This window comes from Cordyceps fumosorosea (genome assembly GCF_001636725.1).
Source record: "Cordyceps fumosorosea ARSEF 2679 chromosome Unknown scaffold_11, whole genome shotgun sequence".
In the NCBI taxonomy this organism is placed as follows: Eukaryota; Fungi; Ascomycota; class Sordariomycetes; order Hypocreales; family Cordycipitaceae; genus Cordyceps; species Cordyceps fumosorosea.
Genome location: NW_017387311.1, coordinates 682,728 through 705,154, shown reverse-complemented (window position 1 = coordinate 705,154; position 22,427 = coordinate 682,728). Strand labels below are relative to the sequence as shown.

General features: G+C 54.2%; 6 protein-coding genes across 6 annotated transcripts; 1 reads left to right on the top strand and 5 right to left on the bottom strand.

The window, feature by feature from the left end:
* Positions 1-1,309: 1,309 nt before the first annotated feature.
* On the bottom strand, positions 1,310-3,011 carry ISF_05018 (Acyl-CoA N-acyltransferase; the record flags this gene model as incomplete). Its single annotated transcript, XM_018848623.1, has 2 exons — positions 1,310-1,427; positions 1,492-3,011. The coding sequence occupies 2 exons, from the start codon at positions 3,009-3,011 to the stop codon at positions 1,310-1,312; spliced, it is 1,638 nt and encodes a 545-aa protein (XP_018704349.1).
* Positions 3,012-3,768: 757 nt separating this feature from the next.
* ISF_05017 (Coiled-coil domain containing protein 109, C-terminal) lies at positions 3,769-5,100 on the bottom strand (the record flags this gene model as incomplete). Its single annotated transcript, XM_018848622.1, has 2 exons — positions 3,769-4,844; positions 4,908-5,100. The coding sequence occupies 2 exons, from the start codon at positions 5,098-5,100 to the stop codon at positions 3,769-3,771; spliced, it is 1,269 nt and encodes a 422-aa protein (XP_018704348.1).
* A 928-nt stretch (positions 5,101-6,028) lies between these two features.
* On the bottom strand, positions 6,029-7,189 carry ISF_05016 (hypothetical protein; the record flags this gene model as incomplete). Its single annotated transcript, XM_018848621.1, has 2 exons — positions 6,029-6,308; positions 6,543-7,189. 2 exons carry the CDS (start codon positions 7,187-7,189, stop codon positions 6,029-6,031), a joined length of 927 nt encoding a protein of 308 aa, XP_018704347.1.
* A 778-nt stretch (positions 7,190-7,967) lies between these two features.
* On the top strand, positions 7,968-8,978 carry ISF_05015 (Peptidyl-arginine deiminase, Porphyromonas-type; the record flags this gene model as incomplete). The annotated part of the gene is made up of 1 exon (XM_018848620.1): positions 7,968-8,978. The coding sequence occupies one exon, from the start codon at positions 7,968-7,970 to the stop codon at positions 8,976-8,978; it is 1,011 nt and encodes a 336-aa protein (XP_018704346.1).
* A 415-nt stretch (positions 8,979-9,393) lies between these two features.
* ISF_05014 (hypothetical protein) lies at positions 9,394-9,902 on the bottom strand (the record flags this gene model as incomplete). The annotated part of the gene is made up of 2 exons (XM_018848619.1): positions 9,394-9,621; positions 9,684-9,902. 2 exons carry the CDS (start codon positions 9,900-9,902, stop codon positions 9,394-9,396), a joined length of 447 nt encoding a protein of 148 aa, XP_018704345.1.
* A 3,103-nt stretch (positions 9,903-13,005) lies between these two features.
* ISF_05013 (hypothetical protein) lies at positions 13,006-14,808 on the bottom strand (the record flags this gene model as incomplete). Its single annotated transcript, XM_018848618.1, has 2 exons — positions 13,006-14,345; positions 14,403-14,808. The coding sequence occupies 2 exons, from the start codon at positions 14,806-14,808 to the stop codon at positions 13,006-13,008; spliced, it is 1,746 nt and encodes a 581-aa protein (XP_018704344.1).
* Positions 14,809-22,427: the final 7,619 nt, after the last annotated feature.

Genomic DNA, 22,427 nt, shown 5'->3' with positions numbered 1-22,427 from the left:
CGGCGCGAGCCTTGAGGGTAAACTTTGAGCCGGCGAACAACGAGTCGGAACCTTTTTCGTGTTAAACGACGAGCCAACAAACCCAGCATCGAATTCACAGAGCTAATATGCCACCTATCCAGTGCCCGGGCTCCCACCACGCCTCGTACACACGTGGTCTCGTCTGCTGGCGCTAGAACGCGGAGCCGCTGGTCATCGGACCGATGGCCTGGGCACGGCAACCCGATGCAGCCCTGCGGGAGGCTCTTATCCCGGGTTGTGGAGGTATCAGCAGTAAAATGCAACGGGCAAAGATGACATGTCTTTTTCTATTTCGCTACGCAGGCGATAGATACATTTGCTTGCGACTTCGGGCTGGCCTGGACGCGTTCTCGGACTTTGCCCGTTGCAAAACAAAAAAGCCAAAACGAAAAGAAACAAGTTCCTATGTGCTTCGGGGTTGAAGAAGACAGCTAGAAGAAGAAACGTGAAAAAAAAAATAAAAGAAGAGAGAAAAATATATAGTCATGTTTATAGAACCTGCCATTCACGCCGAGGAATCAAGGACGTTGCATGTGCACTGACATGATCGACAGAACGCTGTTTGCCCATGCTGCGCATGCCGTAGCTGCACGATACAGCTACGGGAGGAGGGGATGTACCAATAAATAATGCACTTGAAATTTTTATCCCTATTTTTTCCCACTTGAAATTTTTATTTTCTGCCTTTTCTTGTTTCCTTTTCCCTTTCCCCCCCGGCGAATTTATTCCGCGCACTAGATTGCTCTCGTGGTGCCGGCGTCACATTCGCCACACACCATCACCAGGCACTAGGCTGTGGCGGTGCGACGTGCTTGACAAAAGCAAGGAACGATGCGCGGCCAAAGGGAAATCGGCCGAGATGGCGCAAAGAAATATGCGGAAACTGTACATTTACGGGCCCTCGTGGTCGGAATCTGGCAAAACCTGGTTAGTGATGAAATGGGAATCTGGGTTGACTGGTGACGCTGCCATGACGGTTAAAGATGGAAATGTGCGGTCACGAAGGCCAGGCACGCTGCAGGTTATAGGTTGCCAGGAGATACGTTTGTTAGATATCCCGATTTCAACTTTTTTACGTTATTAATATTTACTCTTTACTATTGCCACACCGCACTCGCCACAGTTTCGTGAATCATGTCTGGCTTTATTAGCTGCAGCCAATGAGGCAATATTATTCAACCTCCTCATCTTGGGGGCTACTCCGATGACCTCAATCATGCCAACTCTCGTGTATAGTCTATCGCGTTCATTATTTTCTCACCGCGATGGCCGAGCTGTCCCGCATTTGCTACAACAACGGCCCTGTCCACGTCTCGCGTCGCAGCCGGACATACCAGGACTGTTTGTGCGGGAATGAGATTTGTCTCTCACGACCAAAACCTGATTCATCCAAGTGCTTAAGGATTCTGTAGCCAAGTTAGCCAAAAATTGCCTCACAGTGATGCCGGCATTAATCATCCGGAAACATACCTGTCATTGTCGATCCTTGGCTCCAAGCAAATGTTCATCGTTCGCATGTCGGTGGTGAAGCACCAATGAACCAAGCTCGTCATCCACTCCGACGCCCGTCCCCGCGCCCACTCCTCGCCTACCATTACGTGCAAGCCTCTGTCAAAGTCTCCCGCCTCCCCGCCGAGCACTTTGCCCAGTATATCCTCCTTGACCCAGTAAATCTCAAAGTATCCAAACGGCACGCCGTCCCAGAGACCGATGGCTGGGAACGAGTGGTTCGACTGGAGGGCATTGGGCAGGAACTCGGGGGTAAACTTGCCCCAGAATGCGGCCACGCGAGGTTTCGCGAACCAGGACTCGAGAAGCTGCGCATCGGAAAGCGAAGTGAGCTCCGGGCGGTCCGGCGGCTTGGGGCCGAGCGGACCAAAGTACGGCACGGGCTCTGGCGACAGAGAGGCTACGCGGAAGGAAAGGTACCGTCCGACGGACGGCAGGAAGCGGGAGTAGAATAGCTCGCCCATGCGAGGCGGCTTTGGTCGCAGCGGGTGCCGCAAGTTGCCCGTGAATGTGTACTGCAACGTGAGGGGCGGATAGTAGGTTGGTAGGTGCGATGTCGAGAAGAACGGTGTGATGGGGTGCACTGTGGACACGCCCGCGGCGAGGTTTGTCGGGATGGGGGCTCCCGGCAGGTCATTGTAGAGCTTCGCGACGCCCAGCTGCGGCGATGCCGCCCGTGGAGTGAAGTGAGCCGCCGGGCCTTGTGCCGCTGGAGAGCCCGGACGGCTGGTGTTTGGGGACGCGGCCAGGCCCGGCCACGGCGAGGAGCCCTTGACGGGCTTCAGGGTGAAGAGGAACAGGTTCGGCGGCAGCTGCCAGAACATGCGCTGGGAGACAAACATGTGAGACCACGTCTCGTCGCTGTCATCGAGACTGGTGCCGACGTCGGTCGACTGGGTGGCGAGCAGGCCCATGCGCTCGAGCTTGGGGATCAGATTGCGACCGCGCAGCACGCCGTCGCGCTGGATGGTGATGCGCCACTCTCCCATGGGCTTTGCGGAGTCTGGCGTCTCGTGGGAGGCTTCCGTGCTCATGTGCGGCGACGGTTCGCGTTGGTGAAAGTACCAGTACAGACTCACCCAGAGGATCATGGCGATCTGGCGGGTTGGGCTCGCAGGCGGGCCATACTCCTGGCTCGACGGTGTAGATAGTGATGAGATGAATAGCGTGTCGTTTTGCCTAGTTGGCTGAGAGAATGGTCGAACGCGCTTCTTGCGCTTTGGCGCGGAGCCATCGTCGGTGGTGTCCATGGCAGTGGCGTCACCGCGACCGGCCGCTTCGCCGTGGCCCTCGCCGTTGACGGGGGCCGTAGAGCCATCCTCGAAGACGAGCTTCTCTTCTTCTGTGTGCAGCGCGATGTTCCAGCCGACGGGGAAGTGCGTCCCGTGGGTGAGGTCGTTGCTCTTGAATGCCACGCCACCAAACACAGGGCTCACGGTGTACGTCTGCCCATCAGGCAAACAGACAGTCTCGGGCGTCATCGCAGAGGCTGCTTTGTGAGGGCGTTGGACGTTGAATTAGCTCCTCCGGATGTCCGACAGTATTTTCATGAGGTTAATGAGAGAGAAGAAAACACAAAGGCTTGAGCCATCCAGCAAATGTTTGCGTCCACTGAGGGTTATTAACCTTTCTTTGTACGTACCTCACCTGAGGTCTGAAAGCGGGGGCGGGGTCGCAAAGGGAATAACGGCGGCGCGGTAAACACGGCTCGCCAGTAGTGCCACAGGTCTGTCCAATTATGTCTCATGCAAAATAATCAGTTGATAGATATTGGACAATTCATTTAAATCAAGGACCCAGCGGCTCGTCCCGAACTCCCTTGGATGACTTGGCTGCGATGTTGACTGACTTCTCCACCGAGCTGCACCTGACAGGGTCATCCAAGGGCAGATGGCTGGGGCTACTGCAGTAATCCTGCCTGAGGAATGGGGACATGGAAGCTGTTCAGTCGAAGAAATCTTTGTTACTCGGCAGATTTGCTCCTTGGAGGAACCCGGACTGGCAAGACGAACCGATACATGGGGCTATTCGACGTCACTAGCATGGGCCTACCTAATTGAGTAAGCGATTAGGCAATTCCTTTCGAGTTATCGTGAGTGTGGAGACAGGGCGGTCTATACAAGCGTGTGATGATGAAGAAAAAAAAGCTTGCGTGATGTCCTTTGTGGCCCCCCGTCGAGCCGGTAGGTGAAAACTAAGGCTATGCAATTCTAATGATACATGGTGTCTTGTACGAGTTCAATGCTGTTCTTTCGGCCGTTCCTGTTCAGCGTCTCTCTTTCTCCTCTTCTTGTCATCCTCGTCGTCCCTGTCCTCATGCTTCTTCTTCTTCTTCTTCTCGTCTTCATTCTCCAGCGCCTCCTTCACCTCCCAGCCGCCCAGGTCCTTCATCTCCTCCCACTCGACGTCGTACTCGGACGCAATCATCCGGAGCTCGCGTCGCAGCGCGTTGGCCTCTTGCACCAGCTGCTCCCACTTGCCAATGTTGAACCCCCGCTCCATGTAGAGCGCGTTCTGCCGCTTCGACACGGTGATGTTCATGGCGGCCTTGTAGCTCAGGTCTCGGCTGATGAACAGGAACCACAGGTAGCCCGCCATGATGGTCGTGAGCCCGGCCAGATAGGTGATCGGCTCGACGAGATCCCATCCCATGTCCGTGTGGAACGTGACGTAATAGACCGTGGCCCACCAAGAGGCCAGCAGACCGAAGCCGCCTTTGGCGAGGCGATAGGCGCCCTTGTGTGCAAGCTCGTCGCACTCATTTTTTAATCGTGACATGGCGTCGATCTGTTCGCACATCCGGCGGAGCCTCATGCGCATATAGTGCGTGCGATCTTTGAAGCTGGGGACAGCCACATGCAGCTTCTCCGAAACACCTTCAATGTCGACAGCAAACTCCTTGCCGCGCGCGGCATCGCGGATGAAGTCTCCCACTTCTGTGCTGGCACTCCATCTCACCCAGCTCTTGTTCCTGTGGACGGGGCCTTCGTGCCCGAGACCTGACGAAGAGGCGACATTACTAGCCTTGGCACCAGTCTGCTCGGGAATGGCTTCCTTGTCCACTTCAGCCCAGAAATCAACGTCTGGTGTCTTTTCCTTCTTTTCCAGCTGCAGCGGCGGAAGCTCTGCCTGGATCAGACGCTCGAGGTATGATAATGGTTGGTGTGGATGGATCAGCAACGCCAAAGGGGGCGTCGACTGCTTGTTCTCTTCTATCTTCTCCCGAGGTTGCTTATTGATATGTTCCTGCCGGGCATCGAAGGGTAGTGGGAGGACAAGCTTGAGGAGTCGCGTCGGGGTCGTGAGGATACGTCCTGGGATTGTGCATCAGTATGGGGAGCGCAGCGGTGGACAGATTCTCACAACCATGTGCACACCTTTCGATTCCATGTCCTTGGTAGCCTCGGCTTCGTTGAATACCGCTTCCTTCTCCGCGGCAGCCTCATGCGGTTTTTCTCGCTGATAGACGGTGGCCGTGGACGCCCGCGCCACCTTTGCAAAGTTCCTATCGTAGACCGACCTATCGTTGTTTCGATATCGAGAAGCGCCCCGAGCCTTTCCGGTCGCCATTTTCCTGGAGGCACACGAGTGGACGTGCCTGGCCTGCGGCAGCCCAAGACACCCCGGCGGTGGCGACGTAGGGGCCTGTTTACGTAGCCGGCAGCTGGCCGCGGCGCGCATCGCCTCCCGCCCGAGTTCTCTGCTCATCGCGGCGGTTCTTCTGCGTGTTTTCCTGTGCAGATGCTATCGTGTAAATGGATCTTAACTTGGAAATGGCCGACATCTGTGGGTGTGGGAGTTAATAAACCGCTCACGCGCTCTGCATCCTGTCGGAGCCCAACTATGACGTCAAAAGCAGCGGAATCAAGATCGACCCACTGATGAAAAAGTTGATCTACCTCCAGTTTAAGTAAATTTCGTCAGTAATTAAGAAGCCTATTTATGTTCTATCATACAATACAGTATATACGTATTTTGAAAAATAGCGCATAGAAATATTTTCCAGAAATGTGATATTAATCTTGAGGCTCGACCTAGAGAGCCATTGTAAAGAAAACGGCGCATTTAGTTTTTGCCGATAAACTGAACAGGGCTATCGGGAAAGCCGAAACAGAGACCCAACCAACGAGTTCGCTATAAAAACTGCAACAAGCCGTACCGTGTTGTATTCTTGAGTACGGGATAACCCTATCAACAGGTAACATTGGCCACAGCGTACCAGTTGCAACAACCATTTCCTCCGAAATGCTGGCCGGTGACTAGTGCAGGGTAAAGTGCTGTGGGCATTGGATGGGCGCTGCTAAATGACCAGCCCGCCGCCTAGGTGATGCGAATAGGATGAAGATAGACATTATTAGGCAACTGGGATAATTACATGAAATAAAGCTAAAATTATATGTGATGACGGAGTAGACTCTTCTTCTGCATCCACGGCGACCGACGGTCAGCCCTTTGAGACAATTGCACCCTGACACAAGTGACTTATCCTCCCTTACGGCTAGTAAGGCACAAAATTATCCAAATTAACAACTGGCAATGTTTGAGTGAGCCTATTCCCTGGCCCATCTAGCGTGAGCTCCCATAGTGCGTCGAGCTTCTGCAAAGTTCGATGTGCACCCTGGTTCCCAGTAATGTCGTACTGTATCTGCAAAAGCGATCTGATATCACTTCGGGCCTCGCCTGTCGCTTCACAGCCAGCGACAAACAGGGCTGTAGACAGTACAATGGAGGGATGCAGACCCTCGCGCTTCGGCATAGCCTCCGCGAGGCGTATGATGCTGTCAACGGAGCCTCGGACTACGTCTGCCTCCCGGTCCATCCTTAGACCGCGTCGATGGAGATATATCAGTGCAATGTGATGCGCGACAGAATTGGCTATTCTGTATGCCTGGGTCTGGTCCTCATCACAGTGTCCTGTGAGGTCCTGGGAAAGCATCGCACGGGTCGTTTCATCTCGTGCCATCATGCGATGCACAATGTCCACTAATTGTGATGCCGTACGTATAACATACTCTTCAGAATCAAACCCAAGGTCCAATATCTCGTCATGGTCTGAGACTTGTCGAATATCCTCCAGCGTCTTGATCCACTTGAAAACGACAAGCAGGTCTCGCGAGCACGCCAGATTGCCGTCAATCACCCCGACACTCTCCACCAAGGGCAGTTCTTTGGTGCGGCTTTCGCATGTGATGGGACAAGACATCGCGGAACGCGGGGCTGGTAACGAGATGAGGAAGTCCATGAGCGAGAATAGCCTGTATATTAGACGCCAGAGCTCCGTATTGTCCGTCGGAGTTTGGCGTCCTTGACACGAACCTGTCATCAACAAGCTCGCGCAATCGAAATGTCTTCGCCAAAAACTGGCATCAGGGTCAAAGTGCAGCTCGCAGGTGGCCAGCATGAGAGTGGTGGCAATGACAGGTGCACCGTTGGTGTCGTGGTGCCGGTGATGCAGCTCCGTCTGCAGCGAGGCCAATGCGGAAGCTCGCAGCTCCATTATGCGAATGTCAAGCTCCTTCCGGCTGACATCCCGGTGTATCCTCGACGCCTTGTGCAGCGCTCCGAAAAGCAGGGCCGAGTAGAGAAGACTGGGAAAGACTGATCCGACAGAGACGACAGCCCTGCACGTATCCTGCTGGATGGCCTCGTGGCAGCACATGGCTGCGGAGGCGTTGCTCAGAAAATAGTCTAGAAAGGTGCTATGGGAAGGATCATTAAAGGATATGAAAGCGCTGTAGCCGCTGGAAATGCCTCGCGTAAGGCTGAAGGATTGGCGGCGCGGAGGTGCTGCAGGCTTGCGTTCGGTCTTGTTGTAGACGCACGTAGCGGCAGACCCACGACATCGACTGCATCGCGGCCGCTTCTCGTCGCACTTTTGGTGTCGGGTCTTGCATCTGGAGCATCCGGTGCGGGATCGGAGTTTGAGACGTCGCTGTGCTTGCATGCTTGTACTCCAGGAGGCTTACCAGGCCTTTTGCAATGGCCAAGCTGGGGTGTGTCGGAAGGAATATGCGATGCGACGATGCCGGCACTGGTTTTCTCCAATGAGGCTGTGCGGAGCGAGCCGATGGATGGATGGCTCAGCCCAGCTAGGTTGACGCGGCTTTAACTAACGAGTAGTAGGACCAATAGCATCAAATTGCGACGACGACAACTATGGGGCGAAACTTAGGCCGAGCTGCCTGAAGATCAAGAGTTAGTTGCAAATGAGAGGCTCGATTCATAAACAAAATGGGTCAATGGAACGGTTGCCGCGGCCGCCGATTCCATCCTCCGGGATCCCACGCGCTCTGATATAAGTTGGGGGCGTCACAGTGAAACACTGCTCTGGTTATAAAGAGCTTCCGTGGAAGTCCCATCCACCGAGAGTTGGCATTCAAGATATATTCGAAAACTTTGTCACCATCATTTGCATGACTCCTACCTCAGTCGCCAAAATGACCTCTCAATCTGGTCTATTCATGCCGGCCGAGTGGTCTCGCCACCGACGGACCCTGACCGCCTGGCCGGACCAAGGCTCCTTGAGAGACGGCGAGCTCGAAGGGGCTGAGCATGACGTTGCATCGATATCCAACGCCATTGCCGAATTCGAGCCTGTGACACTCCTCTGCCGACCGCAGAACATTGCTCGAGCGAAGCAGTCGCTCTCGTCCGCCATCGACATCCAGGAAATGGAGGTCAACGAGCTCTGGCTTCGTGACACGGGTCCCGTGTACGTCAAGAACGCAGAGGGCAAGGTCTTGGGCATCGACTTCAACTTCAACTACTGGGGTGCAAAGTACGCCGGCACCGACCAAAGAGTTGCGCGGTCCATCCTCGGCCACGACGAAACGGAGCGCGTGGAAGCTCCGCTCGTCGCCGAAGGCGGCGGCATCGAGGTCGATGGCGATGGAACGCTGCTTGTGACGGAGAGCTCCGTGATAAACAACAACCGGAATCCCGGACAGACAAAGGAGCAGCTGGAAAGCCACCTGAAGACGCTCCTCGGGGTGCAAAAGGTCATCTGGCTCAAGGGCCTGAGGGGGCTGGACATCACGGACGCCCACATCGACGCCACGGCCCGGTTCGCGGCACCTGGGCGCGTGATCCTGAACCGCCCCGCGAAGACGGCCAACAGGGCGTATATCGACGCGTGGGAGGATGACAGGCGGGTGCTGGCGGCGGAGCGGGATGCGAGGGGCAGACGGCTCGAAGTCGTCGAGCTCGAGGAGGCCGATCCCGCCAGATTTGACGGCGATGAGTACGAGACGTGCCTGTCGTATCTGAACTACCTGCTCGTGAACGGGGGGCTGGTCATGCCGGGGTTTGGAGACCGGGAGGCGGACGAGAGGGCACTCATGCTTCTGCAGCGGCTCTTCCCGGATCGCAAGGTCGTCCAGGTGCGGCTGGATTTTCTGCGGAAGCTCGGTGGTGGGATTCACTGCGCCACGCAGCAGCAACCGGAATGAAAAGGGCTTATGATACCCGACGATGTTGAGTTGCGTTTACTCAAGCTCCGGGATTTCGAGATGCGTGACTCGACCATTGCACCTGGCATAGGGAACAGATTTCCTCGGATAAATCAAGACGATGTGTTCATCTAAATGTATAATGGCTATGCTACCATACCAATAACCAGAAGTGAAATGGCAAAACACCCCAGTGCCATGGTGAGCAGGAAATTTTCCATCCAGAGGCTCCTAACCCACGTTGAGAGCCAAACAGCGAAACTCTCAAATAATTTACAAGTTCGTCATTCCCCAGCCGTCTCAACTCCCCTTTCCTAAGACGGGTTGCAATTCGTGTCGTAGATGAAAAGAGACTTGGTAAATTGCCCCGACTACCTCTGTTTCCAGCGGGGGATGTTTGCTCCGAGGCTTCTCTCTAACCCTGGAGGACCTTTTGGATGTCGGAAACGCCGAGGGCGCCACCGAGGGACTTGACCTGGCCCTCCGTCATGCCCCTGACGTACGCGTCGACGGTCTGGATGGCCACGCCCTGCTCGACGAGCGCGATGCCCTGGCCGACGGCCTGGACGACCTGCGGCGGGAGGCCGCCCTGCACGAGTGCGAGGAGCTTCTGCGCGAGCGGCTGATTAAGCGCCGACTCGACCTAGGGAGGGGCATGTCAGCACGCCCTTTATCTCATGAGAGCGGAGGGGAGGGGGCTCATACCTTGACGAGGGACGAGCCCAGGATCGCGTCGAGCTTCTGCTCGAGGTCGTCGGCGCCGAGGCTGCCTTTCTCAACTTCGTCGGTGACGCCCGTCAGCTCGCTGACGAGGTCGGTGCTGCCGAGGAGGCCGGTGACGGGAGCGGCGACGCCGGTAGGGACGATGGCGGGCGCGGCCATGGCGACGCCAACAAGGGCAATGAGGGAGGCGGAGAAACGCATGTTGATTGTTTTTTTATTAAGAATAAAGAGTGAAAAAAGGAGTGTGGTATCCTGTAAGAGGATGATAAAAGGAGTGACTGGAAAATGAAAATAAGTAGAACTGGGTATTGATGATGGGAGAGGAGGATAAAAACGTGTTGCTGAGAGGGCAGATGGTCTTCTTATACTTGCAAGCTGCTAGTCAACTTCCCCTGACTGCATTTCTATTCTTCTCTTATTGCAAGGAAAATTGGCTAGAATATCGTCCCATCCTTGGCTAGTAGTCTGCGCAAAGCCGAGCTCTTGACCGCCAATCAAGAACTCGGCCATGTCATGAGGGGACTCTCTAATTTGAAGAGATCGGCAGCGTGCACTTCTTGATATTACAGAGTATTGGGGAGTGGAGAACCCTGTGGTCCTTGAATGGCTCTTGATGAATTGCATCGTTCATCAATTGACTGTTATAAGCACCTTGGCCACTTAATCCGAAGCTGTTCACGAACCGACCAACAGGGCCTTGCCGCGGGTTGGCACAAACCCTTCAGTGAGACTTTGAGATCCCTTTTCTTCGAGACATTTGCTTCCAAAGTCTTTCGTTGTGCCCCAACACACTAAAGCTGCAAGAACAAGAGTCAGTCGACGCGCCTCAGCATGAACCGGGCAGTGATCGTCTGAAGTGGGAAATTGACATGACGTCGATCGCGGCTCCGAAACTGACAGGGTCGCTTGGGCCGGCATCAGATTCCGTCGAATACCACTTCGAGAGGCCGGTTACTGGGTAAGACAGTTGGAAACCAGCAAATCCTGTTTTCTATTGGCAAGAGGGATGCAGTTGACAGAGTCTAAGGCAAGGATTGACGTTGTTTGTTCCGCCGTCCTCTTGCTACTGTTCTCTTCAGCTCTCAGTTTTTCCATTCTGATCTGTGCTTCATGGTAATTTTCAGGTCCTTCCATCTTTACAATGACTATTGCATACCGACCACTCGCCTACAACCAAGGTCCCTCATCGCCAAGGGGTCTGGGCGAACTGCCGGGCTTTTGGCTGCCTTGTTGGATCGGCATCCCATCTCGCAAGGGTGCAAATGAGATCTTCGCGCCTCCACCCACCCCCGGAATCTTAGCGCACGTGTCACTGTCACATCGTCATTCCGTTTTAGCTTGTCCATCATCCTGACCTCCATTATTTGGTTCGGTTTATCAGTAACTTACCACATGGGACTTAAGCCCTCTCTATCTGTCTGTCTTTCCGACCGCGAGGTGCCGCCAAGGCCCTGTTTCACAAGCTCGTTCACTGGTCGTCACAACTTCCCTGTAAGTGGTTGACACAGAGCCGGGGGGGAAGCCAAACCACAAGACAACTCCCTCTGTCAGCAGAATTTTGGAGTGCTTTATCTTTAACCCTTGTCCGCCGTAGCACAAAGGCAAGCCACAGCGCCAATGTTGCTGCATCTTCCATGACGTCGTCCTGTCTCAGCCCTGCTGCCTTTGCAGAAGTCGAAATGGATCTCAAGTCGACACGGGTTGTTCCAACCTGAAATACCCAGACGACGCTGCTGTAAGCCGCCGTGCCTGTTTACTGGTTCCGAGTGCGACATCAAAGAGCAGCTGTTTCCCTGCCATCACTCCCCTCCGTCACTCAAAAACTCGGCGGTTGCACCAAAAAAATCGAGTCGGCGTTGAACCTGAGTTGCCTGTCCGCCTCCTTGCGTAGCCCCAAAAGCAACGCCGACTCGGAACATCACCACCACCACCCCGTCGCCGGCTTCCCTCTTCTCAGCTTCGGTCTGTGAATGGTGACTGTGCCGCCGAAGTTCACTTTCTGCCCCATGTCTCGGAAAATGCCTCTCCACCCTGCATTTTATTGTCCCAGGGCTGGCCGGTCGGGGGAGGCCAGATACGGCTGCATTTTGCAGCCATGTACATCGTGCGGGAGGAGGGGACGGTGAGAAGTAGCAGGTGTGACTCAATGCAAAAGCAGTGAGCGAGCATAGCAGCACGGGCTTGTCAGCCTTCTTTTGTATCTTGGGGTTACATAAAAAACAATAGTCGGGCGGCAGGTGTAACGATTCTAGGCCCTTCATCGCCTTGTCTCAGTCGGTGACCATCACGCAGTGCCGCAGCATCACCAACTACTACCATGCTCTTACACCGAGAAAACAAAAACGAAACGAGTTCCACCTATCGGATAGGCATCAACAAAAGAAAAAGAAAAAAAAACCTGGCTCGTTTCCTCCAGGTTGGACTGGAATGTAGCCTAGGGCAGATGTGGCATGGCGAGCGGGAGAGACTCCGGATGAACACAACCACTAGACAGCCTTTGCGGCTTTACTTGTCTGCGATTAGCCGACTTTCTTACACGTGGCATGGCGAGAATAACCTGGGGAAGAAAGGGCTGCTGATCGAAGCACATAGCTACCAACTCGGGAAGTCGGCCGGCGGCTTTCCTGGTGCGGCTCAATGGCCAAAGTGCACCAGACCACCACATCTTTCACGTGTCAAAGGCCATGAATTTGTTTTCAAAATTTTACTATTTTGTATTGATGACAGGGAGCCTCGCAAGATCACTTGCAAGGTCCCACCTGTATCTGCTTGCTTGCTTGCTGCCGCGACCAATTTCAGCCAAAAGCCAAGCTCATAATCTTCCTCTGCTTCGTTCCACAAAAACTGTCACAATGCTCCTGGTCCATTACCACGACCCCCCTGGGGTCTAAACGAAATAAAACGCAAAACAAGTGTTCTCTCTGGTCTTCCTTGCGCTGAGCAGCAAAGTTCCGTCCGGTCTATGTAACGCCTTCCAATAGGTTTTCCAGTCACGTACAGTCTAAAAATATTCCAAGCGTAAATACCAATGCTGGTCGTCTCACGGTCTACTACCTTCGACAAGGTATAGGAAACCGTGACCGACTAGACTTTTCAAGGAGTGACTAGAGTTGGGGTATCTCAACGGGCGCGCATGGGCAGCCCGAAACAAAACAAAACAAATGATAAATGGCTGAGTAATGATTCGTGAGAAAGAAAAGTGTGTGAATGATTGTAAGTTGCTGAGATGATAAGTCGTCAGGGTCGGATAATGATGCAAGTCAAAGATGCAAATTCGCTCGCTGTAGTATGCGGGTAGAATAATTTATCGATGGATGCCAACTTTGGCTCCGAGGCTCTTCCAGAAGCGCGATCGCGAGTCCTCGGTGTACGCGCCAGCCATGGAAACTTCGCGGTGCATGGGGCCAACAATGTCCTCGTCACCGCGGTTGGGGAATTTGCCTTGGGCGGCATCGAGGGCCTCGAGGATCTGAGGCACAGCGCTGGGCATGCTGTCTTCGAGGCGCTTCCACTCCATGCCAGCAAACGGGTCACCGTGAGGACTGGCTGGCATTGATCCAGGGTGAGCGCTGACAGAGCGACCCCGGGCGCGACCACGGCTGCGGCTGCGAGAACCGGTCTTTGACATCGGGACTGAAGAGAAGGTTTGCTTGACCGCCTCCTCGTAGATGCTCCGCCAGCGGCGCTCCGTCTCGGCCCATTTGGCCTCCGTGAGTGCGTAAATCTTGCTCGTCTGCCCGTAGTTTTCACCGGTACGCACTAAGTGCTTGGTGTAGTTGCATCGCGCTGCGTCCCAGTCGCTCTGGAACTTGGCAATCGTCTCTGGGTTGACTGCAGAAAGGTCGTAGGGTGAAGGTGAGATGGTGAAGTTGGCGTGGCCAAGACGATCGGACCACTCGTCGTGCTCCTGCAGAATCGAGGGTAGGGCAGCGGGAACAGCAAGGGGAAGCTCACTGCTGTTTGAGATATTGCGAAGCGATTGGATCGATGGACGAGAGGATAGCGAGGATCGCATAAATGGTGCGGACATGAGGTGCGGTGATTGGGCGGCCGAAGAAACCATTGGCGGCGTAGGCACCGACTCAACAGTGGGCGACTGAAGAGGAGACTGAGGCGGCGGCTTGCCGATAGGACCGGTCATAAGCGGAGGCAGAAGAGGCGTGGTGGCCATGGCACGATCCCTCTCAATGCTGGTTTTGTCATGATCGGTGACAATGGGTGTCAGGGACGGGATGTTGACACTTTCGGTGCTACCAAATGGCAGTGCGGGAGTGGGAGGGATAGAATGGTCGTTGAGCCCCTCTGTGTTTTGGCGGGTGAGGGCGGAGATGGAGGACGAGCGACTGGAGGGAGCTCGGGATAGGACATTGTCGAGGCTGTACTCCATGGGGCCAACACTTGCCCAGCGTGACCGACGGGAGGACTTCCATCGTGTAATATGAGGGAACCGGGACTCGATACGGGCACCTAGACCGGATAATTGTGACTCGATACCAGCACGCTTCTTCTGTCCGTATGAGGCGTTGATGTTGACATCGCCGTCACTGAGAAAGCCAACATCGTAGTCGTCAATGTCAAATTCGCCCACAAGGGCCCCATCAAAAAGGTCCTCCGAGCTGTTGCCGCGAGGGCAAACATCGTCACCTAGGCATTGCTTGTTAGCTATGGCACATGGGTACACATGTGCGCGCCTCGACTCACATAGACAACTATACAGACCAAAGCTGTCCTCCTCGTCGTCGGACAAATCGTCTATCTGCTGGTAGAGTTCCTTTTCAAGAGGCTCCTCCTCGACATCGGGCAGCTGGCGCGAAGACGATTGGGTCAGGGTGCCCGGAAGCAGCGAGGGCGAGACGTAGCCATCCTGGGGGGGCTGAGGAAGATCAAGCGAAGAGGAGGAGCTTGACATGCGAACATGGCCGCGAGTAGAGAAGGTGGGCGTGATGGGTGAAGTAATGTCGGAGCAAGACGAATTGGTGGCAGGCAAGACGTAGGGCCAAACACCAACGACGTTGGGATCGGGGCTCGAAATCTGGGAGGCCGAGTCGGATCGTTTGCGCTGCTCAACCAACTGGGGCAGCAGGAGAGGCTTTAGTTTAGGCGACATGCCTCGCAGCATTGGCGCTGTGAGGGACACGGCCTGTGAATAGATCGAAACGGCGTTCGCGGGGGTAGTGTAAGCGTTGCGACGATATGCATGTACGAAGAGGTGTATGTGGAGGACGAGAGGAAGAGAAGATGTTGGTGGGAAGCGGGAGGGTGAAGAGAGGATGAGTGAGTCGATGTATGTATGTGTGTATGTGTATGTATGTAGGTTAGACAAGGCCAGGCGGAAGAGGGTGTGCAAGGTGATTTCTGTGAATCGTCGGGCTGCACAAGAAGAAGGTCAGAGAAAAAGCTGGAGAAGGAGAATAATAAAGAAGAGGGTCAAGAGGAGCTTGGATTGGATCAAGCAAGTAAATCGGGCCGGCCAAGAGGGTCGGAGAGGTTCAGAGGAGGTAGACGAGACAAGGCGACGAGACAAGGCAGGGACAGAGAGTCGTGGCTGCGGTGCAGAGCGGCAAGGTTCCACCTCGAACGTGTAGCGGCGATACCTCAAGAGAGGTACTGGAAAGTACCGAGGAAGAGGAGGGTGACGGGCTGGATGAGCAAAGACGGGCGCAGAGATGGACAGGGTGAGTGGGGCGGTGACTTGGGAGCGACAAGAGCCGAAGGAAACAAAAAATAAATAAGAAAAAACAATTCAAAGAAAAAAAGAACAAGAAGAAATATAAACAAAGAGGGTGGGGTCGAAAAGGGCAGAAGTATGGAGTACCTTGGTCACCCACAGATTCCACAGTCAAAAGACAGGTACCCAAGTACCTACACAAGGGACGTGGAGAACCTGAGGTGGGGTTTTGTTTGGCTGAAGCGAAGGCGAGGTTGGTTGGTTGGTTGGTTGGGGCGGAGGACGGACTGAGTTGAGGAACTGAGTACCTAGTGGCACAGCACAGGCGGAACAACGCTGGAGCGTCCGCTCGTAGTGGCTGGGACAAAGCGCAAAAAGGCAAAACACCACTAAGAAGCCTGTGCAGAGGCTACTAAAAGGATGACGCTGAGAACCAAGTGAGGACGAGAAAAAAGCACTTGCCGAACACCGCAACAGAGCAGGTACGGTACTGGCGGGCGGCCTGTCACAGGCGGCGAGGCGGGCGCTGGTCGCAGGTTTACAGCGCCCTGTCTGTCCCCTTCTTTGGGGTAGGTTGGTGGGTGCAAGCAGTCAGGACGGAAGATACCGACTCGTGCCAGCAAAAGTGCTACACACGCCCAGGTACCTCACGTCTAACTAGAATCAGCCCAAATGAGCAAAAGGTCCGCTTCCCTTACTCAGTCGGCGTAGTTCGGTGCTCTCCAGTGGGCGGTAAGGGAGTCCGAACCAGCAGAGGAGGAAAAAAAGCAGCGCTCGCTGCTGACGATTACCCGGCGCACAAGGGCAAACCACGTCGGAGAGCTGCCTGTCGGGCTCGGTGGATTTATTTTTTTGGGATATTTGTGCTTCGTGTTGGTGCTCGTTCCCGTTGTGAGCTTGGCTTTCTCGCTCGGCTTGTTTCGACTGGCTCTGCAGCTCTCGAAACAAAGTCGGGCCTGTGCAGCGAACAGGGGTATTTAAAAAATAAATAAACGACGATGTAGATGTAAAATTCACATAAAAATAGGAATAGGAATAGAGTAATATTCAAAACGTGTGACAATACACACGTGTGTAGCACGGGTCTGCGTCCGATGGGATGGAAATTGGGCCCAACCAGGTTTATCAATAAGGCGACAACGAGGAGGACACGCGATAACTGATGCCAAACTCGAACAGCATGGCCCATCTCGGAGCGGGCAGCAATTCCCATTTTATAACCAATCCCTCGTTCTACAACACATGCCAGCATCTGCCTGCAGACTCATGACCCCGGGATGTCTTGGATTCTTCGCCCGCGGGGGGGGGGGGATGATGATGATGCATGGCCATCCGTCCTCCCTTCCCACACTGCCTTGCAGCAGGCAGACACACGCACACACATTGACTGCAAAGGCAGGGACCAGTTCAAAAGACCATGTGTTATAGCTCCTCGGGTATCATATCTGCTGCACCCTGTTCCCGTCCCCGCCGCAGATTGGGCTTCCTCGCCGCAAGCCCGCCTCCATACCAAGCCTGGGCTCTCTCATTCTTGTGATTCTGTCGACCATCTCTCCCCGTTTTCGGCCGCCCTTTTTTTTCCCGGCGGGCACACCCCCATGTACATGTGTTCAAGTTGTTGATACTGTCGCTGCGGTCTTCGTCCAGCCCTCCATCTCGTGGAAAGGGTTGGCTCTGAACAAACGACGCCAAAGCGCGCCACGTGTGTCGGCCGTCGGCCGTCGGCGCCGGCGTCGCTCGCTCTGAAGATTTATGTTAAAGTTGGTTGCCAAGCACTTGACGACGATTTGAACCCTAACGACCCCCAGCAACTGTATTTGTACTAGCCAGCGTAGAAGCTTCGACAGAACGGAGCCTAGAAACGCCACAAAACCCTCAACCCTCACTTCACCCTGCCTCGGCTTTTTGCTCCCTGCTTACAACGGGAGGAGGAAGGCCCAGCCGTCCGGCTCTGCTATCCCCGTCCGGCTGCGTCTCTTCATGACCCGTCCAGGCACTGTCACAGCCCGACTGAGAGGGTGGGAAAAGACGATGAGGAAAAAAGCAAGGTGACTGGAAACCTGGCCCTGTCGAACCAGCTAGAGGGGAGCGGAAGCCCACACACTCAACCCGGGTCACCGCATCGCAGCTCCCGGCTGCAACCCAGCCCATCTAAATCTATCTCGCTCTTTCAAGGGCTCATCTCATCGTGGCCCTTGGGGGAGGAAGGGGCCTTGCTGGCGCGGTCTTGCCATGGCTGCCCAAAGAGACTAGAAAGACGAACCGTATTTGTGAGAGCATACCTAACGACGCAATCTGATTCGTTGAGCATTATATGCGCGTCTTTTCTCACCTTGAGGAGAGAAAGTAGACTGGTTACAATGCTACGCCCTCAGCACTGCAACCACCAGCTCATAGCAACCAGAAACGGCAATTCAAGAGAGGCAGCCGGCATCATCAGAGACAAACTATTATGCCCGTGCCGTCACACACTTACACCATTTAACATGGTATCAGGATCTATTTTCTTGCTCAATGTAGCTGGCTTGTCCATGCCCAACCACTTCTAGAATTTTACTAGTCGTTGTTGCCGCCTCGATACGGTGTGAGATGCGGGAACTGCTGGGGGGTAACTCAGACACGTATGTATTCTTATGCCTATAATGCTGTGGTCACGATGACAAAGGAATTTCCATCACCGCCTCGTGAATAAGAAGCGGACGGCTTGTCGTGGCATGCGAGGCTGGGAGCCGGGGCGCGTGGTTGGAGCCGGCCTCCCACCGCCCTCGCGTTTTGGAGAGGTTGGGCAGCCAGCATCATGGGCGAACAAAGAAGGGGCACAAGAAAAGGGGGGGATGGATTACTAGGGACAGGCGGTGACGATATCTTTGATCTTATCCGTCCTTGCCTGTAAGAAAAAAAATCTTTTTCTTTTCCTTTTTATTCATTCCAGCAAGGACAAGAGATGCAGGATTGATGTCGTGTCAGTGGCTTGGTCTCCTTCTGCCAGCGAAGCAAAGAACGGAGTTTGACAAGACAGACTCCACGTGAACTTGGCTGTGCCGCCTTCTCCCCAAGACAAACACCAAAGACAAGAGAAGGAAACAAGCACGCGGTGATAGGAAATAGCGTGCCCTAACTAATTGGCGTAAAAGAAAAAGGATCTAGATTACTCTTCGAGATGCGAGAACGGCAGAGAGTTACTTCGTTCGAAGTACACAGGCAACTAGGGCGCGGCTGGAACACTGGCCATGCACATCAGAACTCAATTGCGAGCGCTTCTCGCTGCTGTGCAGTCCGTTTCTGAGTGTTCTGCCGTGCCACACAAGCCTGCCGTGCTTTGAGTTTCTCTCGTTCGACGTCTGGTGTATTTGCGATAAGCACGGCCGCGGCACCACACAGACACCCGCAAAGCCTACCCGCACATCAAAGATCCCAACTTAGTTGCGTGAGGACCTGGGGAAGAACACGCGGGAATCGTCCGAGCGAGCAGCGAAAAGTCCGGGGGTTCAAACAGCCTGAGCGGCACCCGACATCGTGGCAGCCCGTGTGCCAACAAGTACATGCCACCAGTACGTACAGTATGTATGTACATACGTGCCGCTGATGTTCTTACAAGGCCTCGAGGTTTACCCCAGCTAACGCAGACACAATGCAAGCACTGCCGAGGCTGAAAGAGCAGGCCTGTATATTTGATAATGAATCCATCTAGCCGACAACGGCACGTATTACGTATTGCCTAGCTAGTACATGAACGTCGTGCTCTCTCTGCACCACTGCCAACAACATGGGGGACAACAGCCGTGCAACAAGCCGTGACCCTCTTCTAGACCTTTGCTGGTAGAAACATATAGCTGCAAGAAAAAAAAGACTATGATTCTCGCCACTTTCTAGTCCTCTTTTCAAAAATAAAATTTAATCTAGTTGCCTTCATGTCGAGTTACTGTGCTCACTATCACGGTTTAGACACGACACCCGAAGAGGCACCCACCCCACTATTATTACAGAGGGTCGAACCACTGAAAGCCACTGAAAGCCACTGACGCGATCCACTGAAGGGCTCGCCTGAAACCCACCAAAATCCACCGAACGAGGCTGCTCAACCTCCTGAAGCCACTCAGCCGTTAGTGAGGCGAGTGCGCTATTTTACGTGCTAAACTCCGGCCCGCGTACTCCGTGCTCGGGCAAACACGTTGTTGGCTTGTCATGGAGGCAAGCCTTTGCCAACTTGTTCTGGCAGGTAACAAGTCTAATTCGCGTGGTGTGGCTTTTATTATCCAGACCCTTGAGAGCCATGGGCTCCAAGAGAACCTTTGTCGCGGATTTGAAAAGTCAAAGACTGCTCTTCTGATGTCAAGCAATGCATTACCCACCACTGGCCAAGCTGTCTGCCGCTGGGTACATGGCCCGAAGAGCTGCTGGGCGGCTGCCTCATTCTCAGTGCACCAGTATGAGTTGCTTGGCTCCCTCCGAGTTCAAGACTATGGAACGAAAACAGCGAATTTCCTTGCAAGGGGTCCCTGGTTGGCGGTGCTGTCATATCCGCACATCACGGTTAATATCAACTCACTTGTAGGATGCATCATGTCATTGATTGACAGAAAGCCTGAGCGTCAGTGTACACTTGTTTCACCTCACTTCCCTTGAACAGACCAGAAAAACAAACCTAGCGGCTCCAAGAGTCATGCCCCCGTTGTTCATCGTCGTGTTGATCGGCTCCCTCTCGAAACGCATGAGTCGCTCTTGCCCTATGTCTGGATGCCTCTTTCTACCCACCCAATCAGAGGCGAATAAAAACAGAGTTTCCGAATCGAGGCGACGTTTTTGCTAAGGAGAAAAACAACAGCGCCAAGATTCATGCGCATTAGATTTCCCCGCGCCCAGTTTACAGAGCATGCAACGAAAAAAAGTGACAGAGAGTCGAAGAGGCATTAAATTCTACCCGCGCCGTCTTTCCGCGTCATCCAGCTTATGAATCCATCACAGCGTCGCATTCTGGAGGCCTAGATTCCATCTAGCTGTCGAGCTTGATGCTATTGTCTGCTGTTTGCGGCTTCTCGTTATAGCACGTGTAGGGGGACGGGCACATCCATTGCACAGCCCTGAGTAACCACGTCTCAACGCCCGCTGCTCTGTGTTCTAGACAGTGTTGCGTCATGCCAGGTCGAAAACTCAGAATCAGAAAATCATCTCCACACCAACGAAAAGCCACTGCTAATCCACCATTGTGAAATGGCTGCGCCAGCTTCTGCTTCTGGTCAGTGGCTTTGCTTCCCGTTCAACGGCTCTCGATAAGACAATAGCACTCCCAACCTCGCCACCGAATCATGCGATGGTGGGCAGACACCCTCCTCGGAGATGAAAAGAAAGGGTTCATTGAATAGCCCCGCTGAGGCGGTTGACTTTGGCGCCATCAAACACGAATCTGGCAGTTCATACCTCCCTCCACGATTCAGGGCGCAGGCCCCCATCACAGTATAGTTCCTCTTGACAAGGAAGAAAACGATTGCAAGGGGAAGAAAACAGCCCAGAGTTACGAGCAGTCGTTCAACAACTGCATCAATAATTGAATCTAGACGCCATTGTTCCCGATATGCATCTCTCACACCTTCGTCGATCACCCTATGTACACAGCGGAGGCACAGCAAGCTGATGATGCCGCCTTGTTCAGCAGACATGGACCACCACGACGTATCAAGATGCAGCCAGCCGCTTGCGTCTACCGAAATTTGCCCAGGTTTCGGATTCGCCTGTTTGCTGCGGCTTCGCTGGTGCTGAGAGCCTTCCTCCTCGTTCGCGCTCGGCTCGAAAAAAAGCCTCGCGCAGCCAAGACTGTTCATTCTGACAAAAGATTGCGACACTGACGGCTGGTGGCTGCATGCTATTCCACCCGTATGCCAATCATTTCATTTCAGGCCCTCATATAAGACGCATGAAACCACCACGATGGTATGATTGCGAATCTGCATATAACAGTTCATGTCTACGGCACATATCACGCAGGGTTTCAATAGTGGCTGCAAACTACCAAGATATGTTCAAAAGCAGCAGACACGCATACGCGCGCATGCACACGCACCAAATCGATGCGGTACGTACCGGGTTCGCCTGTGAGCGGCCCTTTCTCTTTTTTTACTACCCTGCCTCGTGGTGGCCTTGTCTTGCAGCGAACCCGGCGCAACGGCGGTGCAGCCAGCTGCCTCATTTGGCGCAGTGCGTAGCGAGCAGCAACTAACAACTTGCAGGCTATATCACTGCTAGAACCTGAAGATTGCTGTAGAGTGTAGCCGTTCAAGTCAGCACCGAAGTGTCCGCCGAATGAGCAAATTGGCCGGCCTTGCTCCGTTAGTTTGGAGGAGAGGAGGTGCTATTCGCTCTCATCCGGCTTCTCATTTCTCATTCAAATCCTCCAGCCTTGGCCCGTCTTGTCTGCGCGAACAGGTTGCATCCACAACCGTCGCGGCAGGCGCCCCATTGCTCTGCAGGCCTGGTCGCGATGCAGGGTTACAGCAGGACAAGGGCCCCCGGCCTACAGTTTCAGGCCGTCGCCGCCGCGCCGGCCTCCGGTGCGCCTTGTGTGCTGAGTCTCTCTATCGTTTGGAGGGGGGTCGACGACCTGCCGGCACATCGTGAGGAGCAAGGCCAGTTTTTTTGACAGGTCGTTTGCCAATCTCCACTGGTACCGTAGAGACGGGACGGCTCAGTGGTCATCCGGAGACGTCGGAGGGCGTTGGGTCCTGAGCTGCTGAGCTCTGCAGATGGCTTGCTTGACTGGAAATCTGGAGCTTCTTCGCCGCCCTAGATTTACATGTACACTATGAGGGGTAACAAATGAGGGGCTTGCTGCAATATCCAGATTCTTTGGGTGAGGCTTGACAGAGTTGCTATTGCATGCGCGAGAGCAGGTGCCTGAGCACGATACATCTCCGAGAGCTGCAAGCTGCACATCCAATGCGCCGAGGAATCGCCTCGTCATCTTGACTGATCATTGTTCAATCAATCTTTCACATGTTGAGCTTGGAAGCTGACCTGTCTTGTCTGCAGCGCGCCTCAATTCGTCATTCACAAGATGTCATTTC